The sequence below is a fragment of the Rhamphochromis sp. 'chilingali' genome (genome assembly GCF_963969265.1).
Source record: "Rhamphochromis sp. 'chilingali' genome assembly, chromosome: 3".
In the NCBI taxonomy this organism is placed as follows: Eukaryota; Metazoa; Chordata; class Actinopteri; order Cichliformes; family Cichlidae; genus Rhamphochromis; species Rhamphochromis sp. 'chilingali'.
In genome coordinates this window covers 34,254,705-34,277,604 of record NC_137931.1, presented here as the reverse complement: position 1 = coordinate 34,277,604, position 22,900 = coordinate 34,254,705, and the positions used below count along the sequence as shown (strand labels likewise).

The 22,900-nt window shown below is 40.6% G+C and overlaps 3 protein-coding genes across 3 annotated transcripts in view; 1 reads left to right on the top strand and 2 right to left on the bottom strand.

The window, feature by feature from the left end:
• gabrg3 (gamma-aminobutyric acid type A receptor subunit gamma3) overlaps nt 1-654 on the bottom strand; it is a gene marked incomplete at both ends in the record, with an annotated part of 87,575 nt that extends 86,921 nt beyond the window's left edge. Inside the window, one exon of the mRNA XM_080877538.1 lies at nt 527-654. Coding sequence (XP_080733664.1) covers nt 527-654 — 128 coding nt within the window. The remainder of the gene's footprint in view (nt 1-526) is intronic.
• A 171-nt stretch (nt 655-825) lies between these two features.
• Nucleotides 826-21,850, bottom strand: gabra5 (gamma-aminobutyric acid type A receptor subunit alpha5). The gene is made up of 10 exons (XM_080877537.1): nt 21,652-21,850; nt 20,686-20,770; nt 20,375-20,493; nt 19,574-19,641; nt 18,635-18,855; nt 14,478-14,560; nt 7,332-7,475; nt 4,762-4,914; nt 4,294-4,505; nt 826-2,764 (listed from the first exon to the last, which is right to left on the bottom strand). Exons 2-10 carry the CDS (start codon nt 20,766-20,768, stop codon nt 2,462-2,464), a joined length of 1,386 nt encoding a protein of 461 aa, XP_080733663.1. The 5' UTR covers nt 20,769-20,770; nt 21,652-21,850; the 3' UTR covers nt 826-2,461.
• Nucleotides 5,892-22,900, top strand: part of gabrb3 (gamma-aminobutyric acid type A receptor subunit beta3) — a 47,501-nt gene continuing 30,492 nt past the window's right edge. The window contains exon 1 of the mRNA XM_080877535.1: nt 5,892-6,268. Coding sequence (XP_080733661.1) covers nt 6,174-6,268 — 95 coding nt within the window. The 5' untranslated portion in view covers nt 5,892-6,173. The remainder of the gene's footprint in view (nt 6,269-22,900) is intronic.

Genomic DNA, 22,900 nt, shown 5'->3' with positions numbered 1-22,900 from the left:
TGTAGCAAAAAATTTATTCACTCAATGTGCGTATTTATATGAACGGATGAAACTGATTAAGCATCTTGCACTCATCAGATTACATTCCATACATGCAATGCTACAGCCGAGATGATGAAGGTTTTTCATGCTTTATCATCGCTGATATTTTGGAACTAAAAGCAGTCGGATAGAGTCTGGGAAGCTTTAGCAGAGGCAGATGTGTACCCATGGAAAAAGGTGTTCGTAACAAACAAATAAATAAAAACATTAACCAGATGAAGAAAATCTGAATGAAATGAGAATCAAATGGTAATAAGAACAGCGTGGTGGTACGGTGGTTAGCAAGAAGGTCCTGAGTTTAATTCCACCATCAGGCCGAGTCTGATGGTGGGGTCTTTCTGTGTGGAGTTTGCATGGGTTCTCTCTGGGTACTCTGGCTTCCTCCCACAGTCCAAAGACATGCAGTTAGTGGGGATAGGTTAATTAGAAACTCAAAATTGCCCATAGGTGTGAGTGCGACTGGTTGTCTGTGTCTATGTGTTACCTGTCCAGGGTATACCCTGCCTCTAGCCCTAAGATAGTTGGGATAGGCTCCAGACCCCCTGGGACCCTGAAAAGGATAAGTGGAAGAGAATGGATGGATGGTAACACACTACAATAAGCAGAGGTCATTATTCATGAGCATTATTTATTGCTTCAGATCATTGCATTTAAACAACAGTACAGTATGTATCTAAAATCTCAAATGAATCCAACAAATGAAGTAGTGGCAGGCCACGCAGGCATAAAGTCACATGATTCTGTTCAGTCTGCAGAACTAACTCTGCTGAAGTGAGTGTAGAGCATGCAGCTGCTGTGGAGGGCATCACATTATATTCTATTTAAACAATAGTACCTTTTAAAAACGGGAAATGGCTTTCTTGCAAAGGGTTGATGAGAAATGTGAAATGTATTTCATATGAAACAAATATAAAGAAAGGGGTCGGTCATCTTAGCTTAGCATAAAGACTTAAAGTAGAAGGAAACAGCCAGATTGGCTCGGCTTGTTTGTTTCATTTTCTTGGAAAACTTAAAGTTTCCTCAAAGTTCGTTTTCCTGCCCGTGAAACATAGACTGTATAGAAAACACAAACCACTATGATGAAACTCCAAAAGCCGACATCAGCTCATCACACATTTCTTTACATGGTAATCTGTAAAGAAATGTGCACAGCTTACAAGCTCCAGGTGCTGCCCTTCAGCAGACTTCCCCAATGTAGCCAATCAGAATGAAATAAACATCATTCCCAGCTCTAGTCTTTATGCTAAGATAAGGTCTGAACACTGGAGAGCGTCACTACTTACTGCACAGAGAGAGCAGCGTTAATCTTCTCATTACACTCTCAACAAGAAAGCAAATAAAATATTGCCAGAATATAAAATTATTCATTTAGCTCATCGGAATTTTATTTAATGTAATGTGATGAGACCCTTGTCACTGAGACCCTCGTCTCTCATGATAACCTGATTAGTTCAAATCAGTCTTTTAATTACATGACAAAGAGTGACTCTGCTCAAAGCAACCAGATATTGGTTAATAATATTTGCAAGTTATTATCAAAGCTTAGAAACAACAAAGTAACCTAAAAAAATGTCAACATCTCTAAAGCTTAAGCTACTTGGATCATTTCCTAATCCAGTCAATAAAGCGCTAGACTAGAGTAATACTGGTGCTGTATATGCTTTACATAGATGAACCTTACTGGCTTAGTGGTGCCTTTCTAAAAGCTGAGCGTATATACAATTTTCCCAAACTACTACCACACTTGCATACATACAGGATTCTCTACACGAGGACTTGGTAACAGAAGCTGCCACTATCACGTTAGCTTTAAATCGTCCCCCGTTTTATAGGACCAACGGAAACAGGAACAAAACAGTAAATGAGAACTCGCCGTACGAAATGGAGAAAGTCAGCGAAAGCAAACAAGAAGCAGAAACGTTCAAGTAAAAGCTGAAAAACTGGCTTTTGATAAATGTAATAGCAGAGGATTTCAGTGCATTCATAATGAGTTATCACACTCTGAAGGCAACATATTAAGCATGGCTATTCATCTGCTTTTAACAAGGAAGCAAATTTCCATGTGCCCGGGCCCAGCTTCGCAATCCCGGACCTCCGGCCCATTTGTACAAAGTTCGAGTTACAAAGGAGAAAAAAGCAGAGTTCGAGTAATAACACAGGTGCATCTTTTGCATAGCATTTGGCTTTTGCTGAGCCATCATCGAATGTAGACTCAAAGAGAAAATATAAATGCCAAATGCCAAAAAATTTAAAAGATCACAATGTGGCAGAAACGAATCAATAACTGAGTGGTAAAGTGTGACAAATTAAGCTTTTTTTAATCATGTACAAACTCTAAGCAAACATGGCAAAATGTTCTTGAAGCAACGCACATGCAATGTTATCGAACTAGCTAAAAAACATGTCAATGACTCAAGGACTAAGGACTTCTCTGCTGATCTCTGCTGATCACTGGCTCCCTATTGAGATACGTAGCCCAGTACACCAGGTTGAAGGTCCCAAACAGCACGGGGAACACTATCCTGGCCATCTTATCAATCTTGCTGACACTGTTGTAAGTCTTTTTGGGGTCTGGCGCCTTGGTTTCAGGCAGTTTGAGCTGGACAGCCGTGCTGTTTGAAATAGTTGAGATGGACGCGTCCTTCGTTAGGTTGGTTGTGTAATTCACACCAGCTGAACAATTGTTGTTTGGCTTCTTAGACAGAGTTAAATGGTCTTTCTTCTGTAGAGAAGCAAAATAAAACATTGATTCAATATGCATAAGAAAAAGTGGCACATTCATCATTGAACATAATAAAACAGGTGGATAATATCACAGGCACTCACACACATACACAAGAGCTGAAGGTGAACAATAAAAGATGGCTGGTGAGATCTGAAGGCAGGGATCAACGTCCTTGGGCAGTAATGAACTGGCACTGTGCCACAGCACCGGCACACTGAGCAGAGGAGATATTGATCCGCCTTTTTCAACTTCTACGCATCGCCCAATTCATCTCTTACTTTATTATTATTTGGGAAATAAAAATTTTCACTGCGCCCCCTTTTTCTTCTCTCTCCCCACAGCAGATGAAAGCACGGTTTGGCATACCGTGAACAAACTTCAGCGTTTCTCCAATTTTATTCCACTGAGGCAGCACTGATAATAACTTATTTAAACATAATTGACTAAAGAAGAAAGCTGTGTAATTGCTCCTCCTAATCGAGCCAAATGTACTGCCTGAACCATTATCTGTATATAAAAGATGGACAAGCTGAAGCTGAAATTCTTCTAATGATCAGCAGGGGGCGATAATTTTCTTTGGGAAAATGACAGAACATTTTATTTGACATATGACCTCAGTAAATGTTTTCTGATGCGTTTATGGTGTCGGGCGCTAGTTTCACGTCAAATCTAACACAGCATAAGTGGATAATGTAAATCATGGTCTTTATTAGAGTCAATATGTACAACAAATCAGTGTCTTCAGTTTCTCTGTCACATCAGCCCCTACCAACCTGTCACTAATGCGGAAAACCAAGATGATGGTCAAAATCAAGTTAAGGCTTCACGCCAGGACCTCATAGACCAACCCAAACCATCACAGTCTTTTATATACAGTTTATGGGCTACACACAAACATGCAGTAAATTTACACACAACGCATTATGTCTTAACTAGTTAGTTTTTCATTCAAACATATCAAGGGATCCCCTAACAGAGGCATGTTGTACAGCAGCGGTCCCCAACCTTTTTTGCGCCACAGACCGGTTTAATGTAAGACAATATTTTCAAGAACCAGCCTTTAAGATGTCGCAGATAAATACAACAAATGAAAATGATACGACTAAGACAAAAACAATTCATAACACAAGGGAAAAGACCCAGAGAAACCGAGTTAATGATAAAAACCTTGAAAACCATAAATTTCACACCCGAGCCTCAACTCTCGCGGCCCGGTACCAAACGATTCACAGACCCGTACCGGTCCATGACCTGGGAGTTGGGGACCGCTGTTTTACAGGACCTTTATTTTTAAATAAAGTGAGCTTGGCTCTATCAAATATATTGAGCTGTAACAACCAGCTGTAACACTGAGAATACAGGCCAACTTTATGTGAGGAAAAAAATCAATTTTCCAGCCTTCAATATTGACTTTAAAAACTACATCAAGATCTGAAAATGTATTTTCAGTTTTCCTGTTCCAAGAATTCCACTGTAGTTAATCAACAAGAATGTGAGTCGAGGGCAGGTTGGAGCACAGCACGTACCTTTGGCATCTGGGCCTCCATTGCTTTTTTCCCATCCCACGCCCAGCTCCTTTTGGTGAAATAATTAACTGTGGCAAATTCAATGAGGGCAGAGAAGACAAAGGCATAGCACACCGCGATGAACCAGTCCATGGCAGTCGCGTAAGCCACTTTAGGCAGCGAGTTTCGAGCGCTGATGCTGAGAGTGGTCATGGTGAGCACTGTGGTCACACCTGGTGGTGCAGAAAACTGGGTCAGTTTTACTCACCACACTTGCTCTTCAGTTTCTATTCCAGCAGATTAAGTCATAAAAACAGGGCACGTATCAAAGTATTAAAGGCAGATTGTGAAGCCGAGTCACAGAAAAAGACATTTAGGAATATTCACTGCACTCATTTCCCAGCTTTATATTCCCACAGCACATGAAATTTGCTAACATTATGTAAAATATCTGAATTCATTTGATTTCTCTCCTTTTTTCAAACGTACCAAACACGGTCCGTGCTGGCACCGATTCGCGGTTTAGCCAAAAGGAAACCTGTGACAGGATTACAGTCATGAAGCAAGGCATGTAGGTCTGAATGACAAAGTAGCCGATCTTCCTCTTTAGGTAAAAGTGAGCCATCATCACGGTGTATTGACCTGTGGAAAACAGCAGAAATTAGCAATTAGTTATTTTAGTTACTCAATTCCGTATTTTAAAGAAAATAACATGGAGTAAAACTGAGCAAAAACTTCTAAACAACACAAAGAAAAGTGGCATTTATATTTAAAATGCTCTTTTATTTGGAAACACAAAACAAAAAAACGAATTAACCAAAAAAAACTTTTGGCCACTTGGGGGCACTGTAACCTGTCAGTGCAACACTTTTAGGATAAACAGTTGCATTAACCTTCTATTTGAAGTCATGTTATTAGCCACCTGAGAATGCTGGTCCAACCTCCCGTCTTCTTTTAGCTTTTGTTCTGGTCTCCACTAACTTTGGTTCTGCCTACCACAGCTGAACCACTGCAGGCCAGAGGTTCCTAACACATAGTTTATAAATACATTTTTCTCACATGTATGTTAGGAGTTACTTGCGTCGGGTATCACGTCTGACCCCTTAATCTCTGAGACCTTTTACCTTTCCTGAAACATGTGGCCTGTGAGCAGTTGCTACATCGTCACTCTGCACTCTGTGCTCTACATCAAACCACCCGACAATGCCCTGGCCATCATCCAAATGTGTGAATTCGATTATTTAAAGAAAAAAGGTTTGTGGGGAACTCATCATATCTCGTTAACCAACTGAAGATTTCATTTGAAGGATTTTTTATTTTTTTTTCCAAAAATCCTGTTGAGCCATGGAGTCTGATAAACTATAGAAAATCCACAGATGACTGCTGCTTTCTCCTGGCAAAATCCGATTTTTCTGTCTCACTAATCCCTTGTCACAATCTGCATCCTGTATATCTCTCTCTCGCTTCCTCCCCCTCTCTCTCTCTTTCTATGTGCATGCATGCGTGTGTGTGTGTGTGTGTGTGTGTGTGTGTGTGTGTGTGTGTGTGTCTCTGTGTGTGAAAGACAGTCCATCCCATTCTGTCAGGCCAGGCCTTTGATTGGGGACGTACATCCTTGCCTTTGCTGAGCGAGAACACTAAAACAGACCTGGATCAGCGGTGATTACAAGCAGGTGCACAGATGACTGAAGCAGAGGGGGGCTGAGAGGGACCGCAGGAAAGTTTTGTGAGATGCAACAACGAGCATCATGTTCTTAATGAAAAGGGCACCTGTGCTGCCTTCGCTCCGAGGACTAGCAGTGAGCAGCCCTGCTCCGTGGTGGCACGGCCGGGCGAACCCCGCTCTGATCTGACCGCCTGCTGGGATTGGAAGTGGATGGAAATCTCCGAGGCGTGAAAAAATGCAGTTGTGGTGGATTTTACTGTTTGGTTTTTGGAGTGTCTGTGGAGAACTGCCATTCATAGCAGATAACAACGCAGCTATGTTGGTCAACTGGTGAGTACATTTCGAAACCATCTGTTGAGCTTTGCCGCTTTTAATTGTAACCCGGTGTCTTTAACCAAGTGAAATCACAAGTATTCTCAGCTCAGCTCCTGCTCCTCTTCTCACATCATCCTCAGCTTAGCTTGTGAGGTCAAAGGTCATTTCACTGTGAGCACCTTGCTGAGCTATTCTCGGCTTGTTAAAGAGGGCTTGCACCCCAGATTAGTGATACTAATTAAGGACACGATGGCTTTGTGTGTCTGCCCTCTTTAACCAGTCTGAGCTGCAGGGGTGTGTAAAGACAGAATTGCTGTCTATGGCAGAATCTCATCGGTTACTGAGTCTCGGTCTTCCTCCTGTGTAAGCATAGCTGGCTTATTCTTTTTACCATGTAAGAAGCATGTGACGTGCCTCTCGACAAGTGTTCACTTTTCATACACCAGCCAGTGTAAACACCGGCTTGCACCGGCAGATACTGGATCAAGATAGCTATTTCTGTATACATCACACTATAGGAACTCCTCCTCTGTGACAGACTCTCCACCAACAAGCAGCAGAATTGTATTATTGTACTTCTTTACATAACAGAATTAAGCAGATGCCATTTGCCCCCCACCCCACATGCCTCCACTCCAGCAGCCAATCCCTGCGCTGTGACGTCACTTAGTAAAAGCACAACTGATGGGCCTGCAAACGGATTAACCCTACAGACCCAATGGCTCAGACCACGGATAAGTGATTTTTTTTCACCCCCCCTCCCCTTCCCAGCACCATCCTATCTCTTCTCTTTGCAGAGACAGCTGGCTATGTGTGGGAGGCATCCTCAAATCCTTGTGATTCATTCATTGTCTCTATCCTGCTTGATTTGAAAACAGTTTCTTCACACAATATCTTTGGAACACTATAATAACACGGATAATAGGGTGGAAGTGAGGGCTTAACACAGCCTGAAGCTGGGGTATGACCGCTGCAGTAAGAAGGGAAATAACGGCGAGAGCTAAGACGTAAGAGGTCGTGTGTGTGATGCTGTGGGATGGTTCATCTGTAATCTGAGTCCATTTACTCTTCGCTTTACCTCGGCTGGTGTAGATGTCCTCTGTGCCCGCGTCCTGACCAATCAGGTGATACTGGTTGAGCCGGGACCCTTCCTCCGCAACCACCACCGAGTCAGCCGCTTTCTCGGTCCACCTGTAAACCACCTCCGAGACCGGATAAGCATCTAAGAAAACAAAACACAAAGATGTGCAGTCTTTTAAGACTTTGTTTCAATTTTATTTGGATTTATATCAGGAAGTAATTTTATCCAGTTTCATTAACCGCCATGTTCACAGTTGGTTTCAGCGCAAACAAAAAAGGACAGAAAAAAACACTACAAACTTTTAAAACACCATTTAAAGGACTTTTCAACACCTACGCATTTCAGATTAGGCGTTGAACGCAATACTTACTGTTCATCAGAGAAAAAAGAACTTATCTGATATTTGCCTGGACTCAGTTTTAATTACATCGCAAAAATATTCTTGAATCTCCCATTTATGAGAAACAGTCCAATAACTAATATCACTCTTTGCTTCAGGAACAATTCTTTAAAATAACATAAACATCGATAATGTCTATGTCCAGATTTGACCTTTAACCTTCTACATAAACTCCCCGAGTCTTCCAGTTTTATAATAACTGCTGAATGAATTCTTGAGTTGTGATCAAAAACACGATTTGTTTAAAATGTGGACACATGGCTGAACTCATTAACTGCAGGTGAAGAGTGTGTTCATTCTCTGCAGCTTTGTGGAGACTCGATAAAAGACATCGTGATGTTGCTCACTGGTTTTGGAGCTCTACATTCTGAAGCCTCGGTGCTAATATGTTGGCCGTGGTGTTCTTTCGGCAGCAGAAAGTGGCCAAGGTTGGGTACAGAGTTTATAGGAGCGCCACACAGACATGAATGCCTGCTAATTAATTCTCAGTAGTAAGTAAATAATTAAGTAAAATCCTAGAATTCAGTCACCAAAACTGGAGACTTTTTGGACGTGCATTAAACACTACAGCAGCGATGCATGTCTTTGTAGCAGCCTGTAATAACGCTTACTCGTGTCGACTATTTTAGCTGGCTTTGCTACTTAGCTTGTTTTAAACACGGCACTCTGAATATCTGTAATAAACAATAAAACTACCATCAGTGATATCGCTGAGGTGAGACATCTGCACAGAGTCCATCAAAGACTCAAAGAGGTTTGAGATGACTAAACTCCAAACCTCATTACAGAAACTACCTTTATGTTGCCAACATCATTTATATTTCTTTAATTTCATGAATAAAAGGAACTCTGAAGCATGCAAGCGTGAGAGTAGCACAGCTGTTTCAGTGGGTCTGTCATTAACTTTAGTTTGCTTCGTCCTTCCTGTCCGTCAAAGTGAAAAACGCTGAAGTGACTGACTGCTTCTGACGCTTTCAGAAAGGATTCGAATATATTATTAGAACAGAAATAAACGGTCTGCTGAATGAATGTCATGTCATGGATTAAACAACACACTCGCACACATAAGGCCCCCCCCCCCCCCCCAAAAAAAAAACAACAACAAACAAAAAAAAGAACAAAAGTCCTAATGCCACACGAGCCGTCCACCCACGGTGCATGTTCACAATATTATTTTGTGTCCCCTGTGAGCTTTTACTTCCTGTTAAGCAAAGATGAGTTTGATAAATGACATGTTACGTGAATGAAATTATGTAAGAGCTGCATTTTTAGTCACGTCAATGTTCAGATACAGGTGCTGTTTAACAGGAAAAGCAAAAAAAAGTTCCAAATGACTGACAAATGCTAACTTACTGAGTATGATCCAGAAATCCAAAATGTGCCGCAAATATCCAGCAGTGTTCATGCAGATGCACTAAAAGGGCCCCAGTCCCTGGATTTTGAGTTCATAGTTTCTTTCTTCTCGAGAATGATTTATGTGATTTATGGACTCTTTATGAATTCTTCATTCTTCTTTGCTTTAAGTTGATCTCTTTGTGTTTTTATATGTTTACTTTACTCCTTGTCAGGTTTATCTACCGATGATTTTGTGGAGTTTGTTTTTAGTTAGCTTCCTCTCTCTTTCTCCTCGCTCTTTTGTATCTTATGTCCAAATTTGCTTCGTTTTTATTTTCTTAACTTATTTCAGCTGCGTCTTTTTTTTTTTTTTTACCTCTGGTGTATGTACAGCCTCAGTCTGAGTCAGAGTGTCTGTTTGTCTTCCTTATAGTTGCACCTCCATTTGTTTAGCTTCTGTCTGAAAATCCTTCATTTTTGTTTTCTATTCATTGTGTCAAAAGCTACACTTGCAAAACATTTTTCTTAATTTATCACGAAAGTGTCCTCATGATGAAAGTCAGTTACTTAGCTAAAATAGTGATAATACCAGAGCTCTTTGAAAGAAAAGTCACCAGTGTGACTTCATTACACAGAGATTAAGTTGAAGTCGCTGTCAAGAGCTCGTGTGTGGCTCTAACATAATCGCCCTGATGTTATATGTGGCACAGTGAGGGGGATTGCTGTGACACGTCAGACTCTTCCTTTTGCTGCCACTACCTCTTCATCCTCGTGCATTTCAAGCTCAATCTTTCATTCATAGCTTCGTTTTAGAAACAAGTGAACTCTGCAAAACGCAAAGGCGGCGATCCCACGCACGATCCCAAGTACAAACTCCACACGTACTGTACAGTAGATGCATCTGTGTGTCTTTCTCTCTCAGTTGTACCCGCAGTGCAGAATCCAATCTAACAGTGTTGCACTAATCCAGCAACTGTGGTGTTAGAAGACTTCACTGTAATTTAGATTGACCCCAGTCAACCAGGCTGTGGATTATCGTCTTAAAGAGGCTCCGCGTTGCCTCGAACGAATCTTTGTACATCCGAGTTACAGAATACATTACGCGCTGCACCTACTGTAACACTTCACCCACACTTAAACAGTTCAGAGAGCTTTGTCTGTAGATCGAGGCTTATACACTTGTTGGGAGACAAAAGACCTTTATATAATGACTAAGCCATTCATTGCTCTAAAATAGAAAAAATGAACTTTAAGCCAGTGTCATCACAGACTGAGGGTTATATATGGCACTTTGCTCAAAACCGCTTTCTGCACAGGCTGAAAAGGAGTCTGTGCTTTTTTAGAGAGTTTCTTAAAATATAAAAACGATTCAGAAACAACAGCCACAACGTCGCTGTTTTCCATCCTGCAGGTTGGAGGACTGTCACCTCGTTCTAAAGACTGACCTCAGAGTTATCATTAAAGTGGAGAGAAAGCCCAAGATACCGTAGATCACACTGGTTATGAGTCTGAAAGAGGTCGCTGCTTTAGACTAAAAGTATTCTTGAAAATAAAGTTAAGCCACAAACTGTCATCTTTTACACTCTTTCCAGTCTTCAAGCTAATGGTAATTCCCCAAATCAAACTACACTGCAGTCTGGAAACTCTAAGTAGCACTTTTTGCATATTGGCTTTCGTAATGAAAACTCACCCTTTTCTTTTTCCATAAATCTTTATGATTGAGTTCCAGTTTCTTTGTTTGTATCTGCTATTTACTAGAACTTACTCACTGTCGGAGCCTCAAGTGGGCGTTCAAGGAACTGCAGATTTTAGCTTTCTTTTTTTTTTAAGCCCCAGAGGGTGTTGGTTGTTTACAACAGCGTACCTTAAAGGTCAGTGTGAACAAACCTAAAAACAGGTGAAACACTTCCGTTGTGTCAACCCTGATACACTACAGTTCTTAATGACAATGTATGCTCACAGTGAATACACTTTATTCTCTGTAGCCACTTCTACATAACACAACAAACACACAAGACAGCAAATAGTACTTTAAAAAGGTTAAATATGAAAATTTTCTTGGCCACTCATTTCTCTTAAAATAATGCAAAAAATATATATTGTTTTTATGTTATTGATTTACAGATATGTAGGAAGATTTGGACCTGATTTGGTTCACCAGCTCGTTCCACATAGTAAAAAACATTTTTATTTTATGGTAACTATGAGAGAAATTCAAACATTTATTACAAATATCAGCTATAAAGTTTAAAAAAATGTTATTGCATTACAGCTGTTGCAACAAAACCACAAACCTTACTGCTCATCACAGTCGGCGAACAAGCTCAAACACTCAGAAACTTCATCTGTAAAACATCTTTACATACAGGAAGTCACTGTACATGTGGCCCATAAAGCAGCCAGTGTACTTCAGACATGCCTGAGAAAATCAGAGAGACCCAAAGGGTTGAAAACACTCATTACCACTCAGACGGGTGGTGGCGAGGCCACTAGTCTCGTGTGAGGCTGAACCGGATGTCTTAAGTATATTTTAAGCATAGGAGATTTCTTTATTAAAAGACCCAAACATTGAGACGCTTCTGCATAAACTGCAGTGTTAACGGGAGCTGTATATCACAGTAATAGAATCAGGCCTACGTCTGTCTAAAACCTATACAGATACACGTGGACATATAAATACATTTATTAGTAACCAAATTAAAAACATCCTTTTCAAAGGTTTATGTCATATTTTCAGTTTAACTGTGACTCTGTTCCCTGTTTCGGTCCTGATAGTGTTTTCTGCCCATCATTAAGTGCAAAAAAGAGACAAATGAAAGTAAGAAATCATCCTGATAAATGTGGTTTGTGTGCATATATCTGAACATGGAGCACTTCTATTTATCACCCAGAGTGTAATCTAAAATTAGAAAAAACAGCCTTTCAGACTGAGTAAGAACGTTCGTCTTACTTTGTTTTGTATTTGCATTTCGGTTCATTTACAGGTGCATGAATGATCTGAGCAATTACTTCAGCTGTGAAAAATTGAGACGCCGGCAAGAACACGACTCCAGATTAGCATTTTCCCATGCTAACACTCAAACATGAGGACAGAATAGTGTCGCAAGAGTCCAGCACGCTAGCGTGCCATGTTAGACTTTTTCTTGTATTATGATGTTTTTTAACGGCGTTTTTACTGAGGTACAAATAAATCTTTGTAAATTCAGGCAAAAAGAAACCATCTGTTATGGCGAGTGAATTGTAATTAAGGCTGTACGACAGTTGGCACACACACTGAGATTGTGAATCGACTGCTGTAGACGAAAACTTCACCAGAATTGTCGGCTCTTTTTCAAAAGTTGGTTTGGAATTTTGGAAGTCGTATGTAAGGAGGTACACTAAGAGAATCAAAGAGACTACAGGTGTAATGTGACTAAAACAAATTAAGATATATACGCATGGTCACGTGGCCACCAGTGTGACCACAAAACAAGACCTGCGTGTTGCTCTGGTGTATTTACATCAGGTAAAGGCTTTCTGTGCATCACACACTTCCTTTAAATTGTGTCACAGCGATGAGCGACAGCAGGCACACAGACACTGGTGGTTGTACAGTTCAGTCCATGAAAGGTGATTAACACAACAGCAAAGGAAAGGTCTACTGTAGCTTTGAAAGCTTTGAGCTCACGGGTGAGTGCTGTCCATTAGGTCAGAGGATTAGCTTGGGTTAATGGAGTTGGAGAAAACAGGATGTATCGCACGTTAACTTTTACAGCTCACAGCCTTTCACCTTCATCACGATAGATCACAACTTAGCAAAGCTACAATAATACATACTGCAGCCACACTTCCATCACTGCTTTTGTTGAGCTTAATTATTTGTGTTATTTGGACAGTTTGGAACGATTTCCACTTATTTTATTTTTGTAGTTAATACTGATGGTTAACATAGCTTTCAGCCTTTGATGGGTTTTCACATTTTTCCATTCAAGGATATCAAATTTTAAAAGAATCTTCACAAAATTAAAGAGATTCTGTTGCTTTTTTGTTACAACTTTTATTGTCAGTGTTTTTTCTTTGTGTATTTGCAATGAGCTGCTGTATGCAATAGACTTTGTCTGTTACACTAAATCTGCAAGAAACCAAGCAACTAGTGCTGTATTTAAACTTACATAATTAATTTAAAGTGGCGCTTTTATGCATTTCCTTATTTCCTGTCATAAATCTTCTGTTCCAGTGGACACTGGCATTATAAAAAGGCTCAGTATTTACACACAAACCCCCTGTGAGCCCAAAGCTCCGCCTGCCAACTGATCTCAGTTCACTCATTTCATCACGGGTGTTATACTGTTGGATCTGTGTGATGTCAGTGAGAGTAGATACATGGCCATTCCCCTTACTTTCGGTTTTAACCTTCTGTTTATGACTGACAGCCAATCAGAGCAAAGCTCGCTTGCCTTAGAATGGAGAGGAGGGGTAGCACTAAGGTCCACCTTGATATGAGGAAGAAAACCTTGATCTGTGAATCATACAATATTAAAAATATGGAGCTAAAAATGAGAAGAACAGCTCCTCTGTGAGGAGGTTTCGATTGTCAGGGATCCCTGATGGACTTCAAGTAGAGTTCATCAACTTCACAGCAGTTGTTCTCTTAATTAGCTGCTGCGATTATCCCTGCACTTGGTTTCACCTGCCGGTAAGGTGACCAAAGTAGCTGTGGGAGCAGCTAAGTGTCAGCATGCGGCAAGCGCACTCATGAGGACTGCGATCACTACGTCATGTCAGTGGCAGGGAAAGCCTCAAATGCTAATCTGAAGCTTACAGAACAGGAGCTCCCCAGATATTTTTGGACCGTGTGAGACAAGCTGACTAACATAGAAGTCACATGGAAGGTAGCGGTTTGGCGGTTCATGTGCAAAAGTATGTCCAGATTTCTAAGGTTACCTTGGTGGTAAATTTAGATTTGGTGTGTGTGTTTATGTCTCTAGCTGCTTCCAGTGTGTGTGCATGTAGGGTAGCTGTTTCAGAAATTTCACCATTAAATGTAGCCGAGCCAGTGAAGGGTGCAGAGGAGCAGCCCTGACATGTTGATTAATGGCTTCATCAGGAGGAGTGTGTCAGTGTCTACATGGCTCTCCTGCACCACCGCAACAATAGCTTTACACCTGAGGGACACGGCCTGTCAAACGCACTAACGTTCATCCGTCCCTATGCCCTCTGCATGGAGAAAGACACTGAAACCGATGCCATGTCAAAACTACATGCTGCTTTTCTTTCTGGTGTACCCCCTTTTTCGAAAAGTTTGCTAACTATTTTAACATCACTCTAGTTCCGGATGCTGACATAAAACATTTACATCACACCTTTTCCTGTATTATTAAAGACTCATTATGTGCAGTGGGCATTTGCTTGAAGGTGCATTTACTTACAGCTTCCAAATTTAAGGGGACAAGCATGAGCATCCATTGGAAAGTCCTCCAGCTGCATGGGACATTCAGCAGAGATGGTAAGCCTGAAAGAAAAAGGCAGAAAATGAACTGACTACATCATTATCATGATCACCTCGTTCACAATTAAACACAACCCCTTATTATAAATTGTGTTTAATGTTGTAAACAGCCATTTATAAACAGAAATCTCCCTTTGTCTTCATTAGTGTCTCAAATAATTAACGGTAGAGCGAAAAGCAATTTTCCCAGTGTAGAGCAAAAAGCATCTGAACCAGCAGAGGGACCCGTGATGAGCTTTGGTCTGTGGAGAAAAGATGCCACCTGTCTGTGGGAATACAACAATGCACAAATGAAGCTTCAGTGGAAATAAAAACGGGGAAACAAATGAGCTCATGTTGGATCTAAAGTGTGAACACAGCTCAGCCACACAGGCAGCCAATGGACCACCAGGTCTTATATAACACTGCCATCTGCTGGTCACATGGAGAACAATGAGAGCTGCTACTATTCAAATGAATGCACCATGGTAACAGGACGTGCTATATTTCACTGGGATGACATATTTTCTATTTCAGTATACAAATCCTGTGATCACTTGATTAACTTGATTTCTTGTGTACATTCACCTTGTTTCTACTTTTGTATTTGGGGGCGTTGTTTGATGTTTCTTGGTTGTAGTCTAGTTGTGACCATTTAGGAAAGTTTACTAAACTTTGCCCCACGGCTGCTCCTGATCTGCTTGCCTTCATCTGTATGACCCAAACGTTGGATTTGCTCTCTCTGGTGTATTTTTGTCTTACTTGGTGATCATTACAATTCCAGGTGTGGTTGTGACTCTCACATTGATTTAAATAATGGATCATAGTATGTTTTCCACCAAGAATACCTCACAAACAGGGCCGTCAACCTCCGTTAAGTGTATGAATCACATTCAGTCCAGTTGATCTGTGCAACCATTTCAAATATCTAATTTTCCCTTTCTTGAGTAAAAATGTGTGAGTTCACTCGCATTTAATGAACCCCTCTTTTATGAAACAGATGATCAGTCTGCTGCGAGTACATGTGCAATTTATCGCTCATAGTTGATCTTGTGAGGTGTCAAACCTCCACAAATCTAAGGAATTATATATCTAAAAAAACACAAGACTCCAACAACACACTGAAATCTACAGATGTGGATGTCCATATATTTTTATAACAGTGCTGATATTATTTAAAACATGTGCTTATTAATCACATTAAAATAACATATTCTTATATTGTTATACTATATTACTTTTATTTCACTTTTAATACTTTGACACTTGCGCATTAAACATTGTAACGCAATGCAAAGTCTCGATTCAAATGTGCAACGACACCTGCTCGGTCTTGTTGTGCTGAGCAAACTGACGGCAGACAAAACTAAAGAAGATATTTCTGCAATATTTTGAAGTTACTGCAGTTACTTTATATGCAGTACAATATCAAATTAAAGTTCATTTTATTTTTTCCTCAAAGTTTTTAGTTTTGCCACCAATTTTTTTTGCAGCAAACGTTAGTTTTGAGTTTTAGTTGACTGTCATAATCCTGCACAGCAGAAGGATTTCTTCATTTTGAACCACATCTGCTGTCTCGGCTGTTTCGTGTGAATAAAATCCACACGGCACAGAGCACGAGCCTCGATGTGAGAGAGAGAATCAAAGATGAATACAGATAAGCTTGGGATTCACTGAATACATCACAGAGCAAAATATACTTTCTAAAAAATTGTCACTGCTCGCTGTGTCTGAATAGGACCCCCTAGTGGTGATTGTGTTATATTGTTACAGCCGATTATCTGACTGGAGGAGTTGAATTTAGGTTTTGTTGTTATTGAAACATGCGACATATGCTGGAAAATATAGTTGTCCTTCTTTTCAGTTTTTTGCTTCACTCCTTTCTTGAACAGAGAATAACATCTTTATGGATTTATAAACCAATCTGTCTAAATGACAGCTCTGAAAGCAAAAACATGCATTAACTATCGTAGTCAAAGGAGCTTGCAAAGAAAAGCGTCTGGACTTCTTTAAGTTGCTTGAAGACGTTTCACCTCTCATCCGAGAAGCTTCTTCAGTTCTAAGGTCAAATGGTGGAGAGTCCCAGATATAAACCTAGTGGGAGTGACCCCCCACAGAGGGACAAAAGGACCCCCTGATGATCCTCTAGTCGCCTGAGCCAAGGTGGGAAACTGGGCGTGGGTCCCAATCAGCCAGAGTTTCGGGTGTGTTCATTGTGAAACCTGGCCCCACCTTATCATGCGAATTCCTGAGGTCAGATGGCCCAGGATGTGAGTGGGCGTTAAGGCGTCTGGGAAGGGATCTCAAAACTGGATTATAGATGGAAGAGAGTTGGTGTCGTAAACCCCCGCCTCTGTTCAAAGATGGTCGCTCACAGAGTCAGCTCGCTGACTGAGAACCTTCACAGACATGCATTAACTATCACTTTTCATGGCATTAAATAGATGGAAAACTTGAGAAAGATTATTGATAAAACAGTTTAAATAAATTAAACGTAAGGTAAAAGCATCACTAATATTATCCTGGTATTGTTTCTGCTGATTGCCATGTCAGCACTTACAGTATCGGTACAACAGCAGGTGTTTAATTCTGTCCTGTTTTAGATTAATTACTCCTAAGTGAATCATGTTTGACACACAGCGTTTTGTTTTGAGACTTCTACATCATCAGATCATTTAGTTAGTCAAACACATACAGATGTTAATAAATCATACTGACCAATAAAAAGAGTGCAGGTAAATTACCAGATGATTAAAAGGATGACTGATGCTTTCACTATGTTATTTCACCGAGGTCCATGTTATTGGATTATTAGGAAGTTATTGCGTGTTTTGGGCCATATTGTGCATAATGTGGCATTGCACTGTCTGGAAGAAACCTTCATGTTTCTCTAAGGGATCTTTTCATCCTACAGCAGCTGGGGCACTGCACACTGCAGAACGACGAACGCAGGAGAGGAGAGTAAGACATGGCTAAAATGTTCCGCTAATAACCTCGTTCCCAGAACACAAATGCATTAATGGGCTGCCTTGAACTCGTTTCTAATGGCTCGTAGATTTGTAGCAATTTCAAAGTAAGAGGATCGATAATGATTTTTGACACGCAGCCATGTCCATTTCCTCAAACTTCCTTTGTTAATATTTGATTTGCAGGATTTATTGACCTGATAAGATGATGACGCAGCACTGAAATGAAAGTGGATGTAAATGAGATGGTTCTATCTAGAATACATTTCTTTCCACAGCACAGAGTCTAATGTATTATGCATCCACAAGCCATTCTCTGAACTAATAATGAGTGGATTAGTATGCTTTATGCAAGGAAAAAATCTCTTTCCAGTTGTTAAGGCGGCACAAACTGAGAACAAGACGCATTCTTGAACTGTATGCATCCTTTGAAAGAGCCGGAGCATGTGAAATCTGGGCTGCGAACAGCTTGTGCTGTTTTCAAAGTAAAGCTTTCTGTGACGTGGTGACAGAGTTAGTTAATAGTAGAGGAGAGAACAGAGCACTGGGTCAAAGCAAACATTTCCAGTTCCCCTGACCTCCAGTTTACAGTGTGAGGACAACATGATGACGCATCAATGCACCACTGAGACACAGAGTATAAATGTGTGGGCTGTATTAGAGCAGCGGGGGTCTTAAAAACCATTACCAAAGGAATATCGCAGACTGATAGAGGTTTCAGTCATCGCTCCAGGTTTAATTGGATTATACAATATCTTTAACTATCATATCTGATATCATATCTCACAGTACAATAATATTGAATGGGTTGCATTGTTGTATTTTGTCATGTTTCTCAGGTCTTTGTCTGAATTTCTACGAACATTATTGCTAAGGATTGTCTTATTGCATTGGAGTCACACTGGGTTAAATATGTACACTTGGGTTTTAAGGGGTATTTATTATTTTCTTCTTTTTTTTGGGTTGTATGGAAGCCCCAAACGCAATTTCATTGTTCTTGACAATGACAATAAATAAATAAATACAAATACAATAAACATGGCTAGCCAGCTCTTATGAGTCAAGGTTTGTAATGTAAGACTGGCTGGAAAAGAAATGCTTTCAGTTCAAGCTGGATAAAACGTTTGCTTACCTCATGGTGTAGAGAAGAGTCCCATCATCCTTCAGCCGCAGCAGCTTGTTAGGTGTAGTCATATTATGTGCAATGGACTTTTTCCCGTTGAGGAAGAAGGTGTCAGGGGTCCAGATGTTGCTGGCTAGAAGATTATTCAGGGCAAGCATTTCCATCGGGCCTTTGAAGCAAAGTCGCTCATCCTTCCAGCTTTGGCGGAAGAATACGTCGATGGTGTATTCCTGCAGGAAAACAGCTCAGACCCATGAATATGAGAGAAGTCACGTATGCATCTAAACAAATTGATGGAATAAAGAAAGTTTATGATGATTAACTAGTGCTCAGTCATGAAATTGTCTGTTTCTCCTACAATAGTTCAACAATAGTTCACAGTTCTTACAGGAATTGGTACACTTTGTTCATATATTTTGTGAGGTTTTTTTTCACTCCTTTTTGCATAAAAATGACTAAAAACTGTGATTAGAAGATTATGGAATATTTGCTTCAGATAAAGGAAACAGTATTTGGCATGAGAAACACAAACAAAGCCAATAAAAAGTCATCCTTTGTAAAATATAACAGAGTTACGTGTGATCGCACTCGGGCTCATTTGAGGGTTAAGAAGGAGCAGCAGAGTGATTAGCGAAATCTAACATCATGCAGCTTAGGTTCAGGTGTGATCCCTTCACCAAGCTGAATGTGTGATCGTTGCCTTTTATTGGTGTGTTCAACAACATTATGCAAAAATCAAGCCATATTTCCTGAATCGTGGTTAAGAGGTGAAAAATGGAAACATTTAAATCTGTTCAATTCTGGCACAATTTGGATCACTTTCTTCAAACCTGTGGAACAGGACGGTAAAAAAGTAGACTTGTAATTTCTGTAATTAAAGTTCTGATAAGGCCAGGTTTTTAACTTAAAATATGTATGCATTTAGTATATTTGCAGTGTGATTATTACCATTTCGGTGTCAGAGACCGGACCAAAGCTGGTGACAAAGATGTTGGTTTTGATCTCCGTCACCTTCTCTGTAAGAAAACACAGAACACAGTGAGCCTCCAGAGCAGACATCAGCATCCACAACATCATCTGGTCTAAATATGAGGGACTAGGTTCTTGCTTCTTTGGGCAGAGATTAAAGTTTAACAGGCCAAATCTCTAATTTCATTTTATCTGAAAAACTAATCCAGTGTGACATTTGGGTTTGTAAAATTTAGGTTCTTCCACAAAAAATAAATAAATAAAAATAAAATTAAAAATGGCATATCGTGGATTATTTGATGGGGTGACTGCAGTCCATCTTTTGAAAAGTCACTTCATCTCTGCTATGTTTAATACTGTTTAAGCCACGGTAAGATTTTTATGCCTGCATATTGTTCAGTAATTAATGCATGACACCTTTGAAGCTGGGCCAGTGGGCATTCTCTATATTTTAATGTTTATGTGTTTACACATCAAACCAGATTTTTTTTTTCAGTTTGATAAATATAATTTATGGGAACTTAACTTTACAGTCGCTGCAGAACAAAGGACCCACCGTCCAACCAGAGATGAAGTGGTTCTCTCAAGGTCACAGTAGCACGCTGCATACTTCACAGTGCCATTAAATCATACTTAGCTGAGGTCATAACAGCTCGTCATGTGTCTCGTGAATACAGACTAATTTTCTGGGCCGAGCAGAAGGCAGATGTTGCGGTGCGGAGCATTTTTTCTCTGAGGGGAGAAAATTTGTGTCGAGGTTTAAACATTCGCTGGGCTTACCTCCCAATCCGGGCCGGAGTCTGTTGTCGTAACCATCCAGAAGTCCGTCCAGGATGCGCGTGAAGATGGTAATATTGTCATTTAATTCTGCCTCTTTTGGAGTTATCTCCTGGGAGAAGCTGGAGGAAACACAGAAACAGAAAGCTGATCCTGGACACGGGTGGATTAGAAAAAAAAGGATGTCATATAAACACCTTTAACTTTCTGTAAAATTATTTAAAAATATTGAACAATCAATTCCTATTTATTAAGCAATGAGCTGTGAAAAATGTGCCATTACAGTGTGCTAACATTAAGAGTCAGTTCCTTACCTCAGACGGCAGGTGATGCTCGCAAGCAAGACACAGAACCACAGACGCCTCATTGCAAAGCTGCAGCACATTCCATCGCCCATTCCTGAAAAAGACACACACGCAGTAGTTTAAAACTTGAATACCTTTTTTTATTATTACTGCCAGGGCTAACTCTTAGTTCAAAATAATCAGAACTTAGTTCCGTTTGAGAGCTTTTGAGATGTGACCTTGTTGGCACATCATGTTGCCTTTTTTGGCAGAGGAAACTAAGTCAAATATTAGATGATCTGCACACTGTCCCCCAGAAACTCTGCACTCACTCCAAGCCTATGGGTTCAATAAATCTTTAACAGCTCCACTACAGGAAATGTGTGACAGAATCAATTCAGCATCTCGCAGCGCAGTGGCCATCAGCCTTCCTAAACACTAGGCCAACATCTGTAAGACATGCAGATGTTCAGACCTTCAGCGGAGGTGTGACAAGAAAAAATGAAAAGCTGATAAATATCCAGTGCAGCTTTCACGGCTCAGACATGCAAACAGTGAGTTCCTTCTTTGTTGGAGCCCCTCTATACCCACCCATCTCACTGCAAAAGCCTCTGTTCAAAGGACTGGCGCTGTGTGAGCTCTGCTGCGTGTATATCCAGGTGAAATGCCTCCACCTGTGCTGCATCTACAAGATTCCTTTCTGCACCACAGCTGGACTCTTTTAACCCGCGTCTGTGTTGCTGTGACTGAAGGTACTCTTCACTGAATCATCTGAAGTCCGACACAGATCTCTACAAGCTGATTAAACTCCCGTGAGGAGGACGGTGTCTGCGGGTCCTTCGTAATCAGCAGCAGCAGCATCAGCAGCAGCAGACCTCGGGGATACTCTTTTCTTTTCTAGCCTGTTCACTAATCCGTGCTACTACATCTCATACTGTAGTGGCCTAAAATAACGCGGTGCTGCACAGGAGCCGAGACGCAGTTACCAAAGCTTACCACACAAGACGATGCGCAGTCAAACTTCTCCGCAGGTCTCTCACACACACGCAGACTGCACTGTTCACAATTTGGCATCAATTCCTAAGGCCGACACCTCCATCCGCGCACAATAACTGTATGTTGGAAAGAGAGAGGAAGAAGATGTGGACTGACTTCACTGTCAGCGAGCTTTATTTCTCCCCAGAGCGATTAAAAGGTTGGCAGCGAAAAAATAAAGGCTTCCCAACACTTGTGCTGACTGACCATCCTTTAGTTTGGTCTCCGAGGAGCCGCGAGCACAAAGCCAGCTTAGCAAAAAATCCAATAGTGTATCCAAAGGAAAAGCTGAGTGCAAATGTAGAGTTTGGTGCGAAATGAGCAGGCGAGCGTGCAGAGAAGCGGGAGGATGTGTGGCCAGTGAGCGGAGGAGAGATACTGTAGAGGGATGAGAGACGGAGAGGGGAGGGAGGGGGAGGTGGCAGAGAGAGGCAAAAAAAAAGAGGCAAAAATCAAAGTGTCCGTAGTAATAATCCACAGCATGAGAGCCATCAGCAATATTAGCCGTAAAAGCTTTACTTATTTAATGTGAGGTTAAAGCTACACAAACAGAAGTGGCTTATTTTCATTTCAACGCTGTTCTATTGTTTTAACAGGCAGCTGCACTCATGGTATACTGCACTGATCTACTGCTCCCCTCCAGTGCTCTAGTGTATTTGCAAACTACAAATTATTTGTATTTTATCAACATCCAGTGACATCCACCGTACCCACTGTATCTAGACTGTAGTAAAAAGAAGGATGCGTCTACTTCCAATTTATTTATTTAAAAGGGACAATGCAGTTCAACATAGTTCCAATATAGAGCACGAAACTCTGCAATGCTGCACATCACAGTTTATAGCTATTGCTCATTTCCAACCCTTGTCCCTCATTATATATAATACATTTATACTATGTTACAACATTTAGTTACATAAAACCGTAATATATCATCAATATAATATAAAACTATCAAAAATTCGCAGTGTAAGATAAACCTTTTCTCTGTTTTTATAGTGTGTTTTTTTCCGAGTCTGAACAGTAAAGCTGAAGCCCCATGTTTCAAAAGGACAGCAGAGGGCGACTCTTTTTGGTTCGTCTATAGAAGTCTTTGTGAAAAAAGAGCCTACTGCTATCAAAATCTGACCCAAGTAAAGACTTTCCCGATGAGTTTATGTTCTCAGTCACCATTTCCATATTTTATTAATTACAATAAGATTTCCACTTT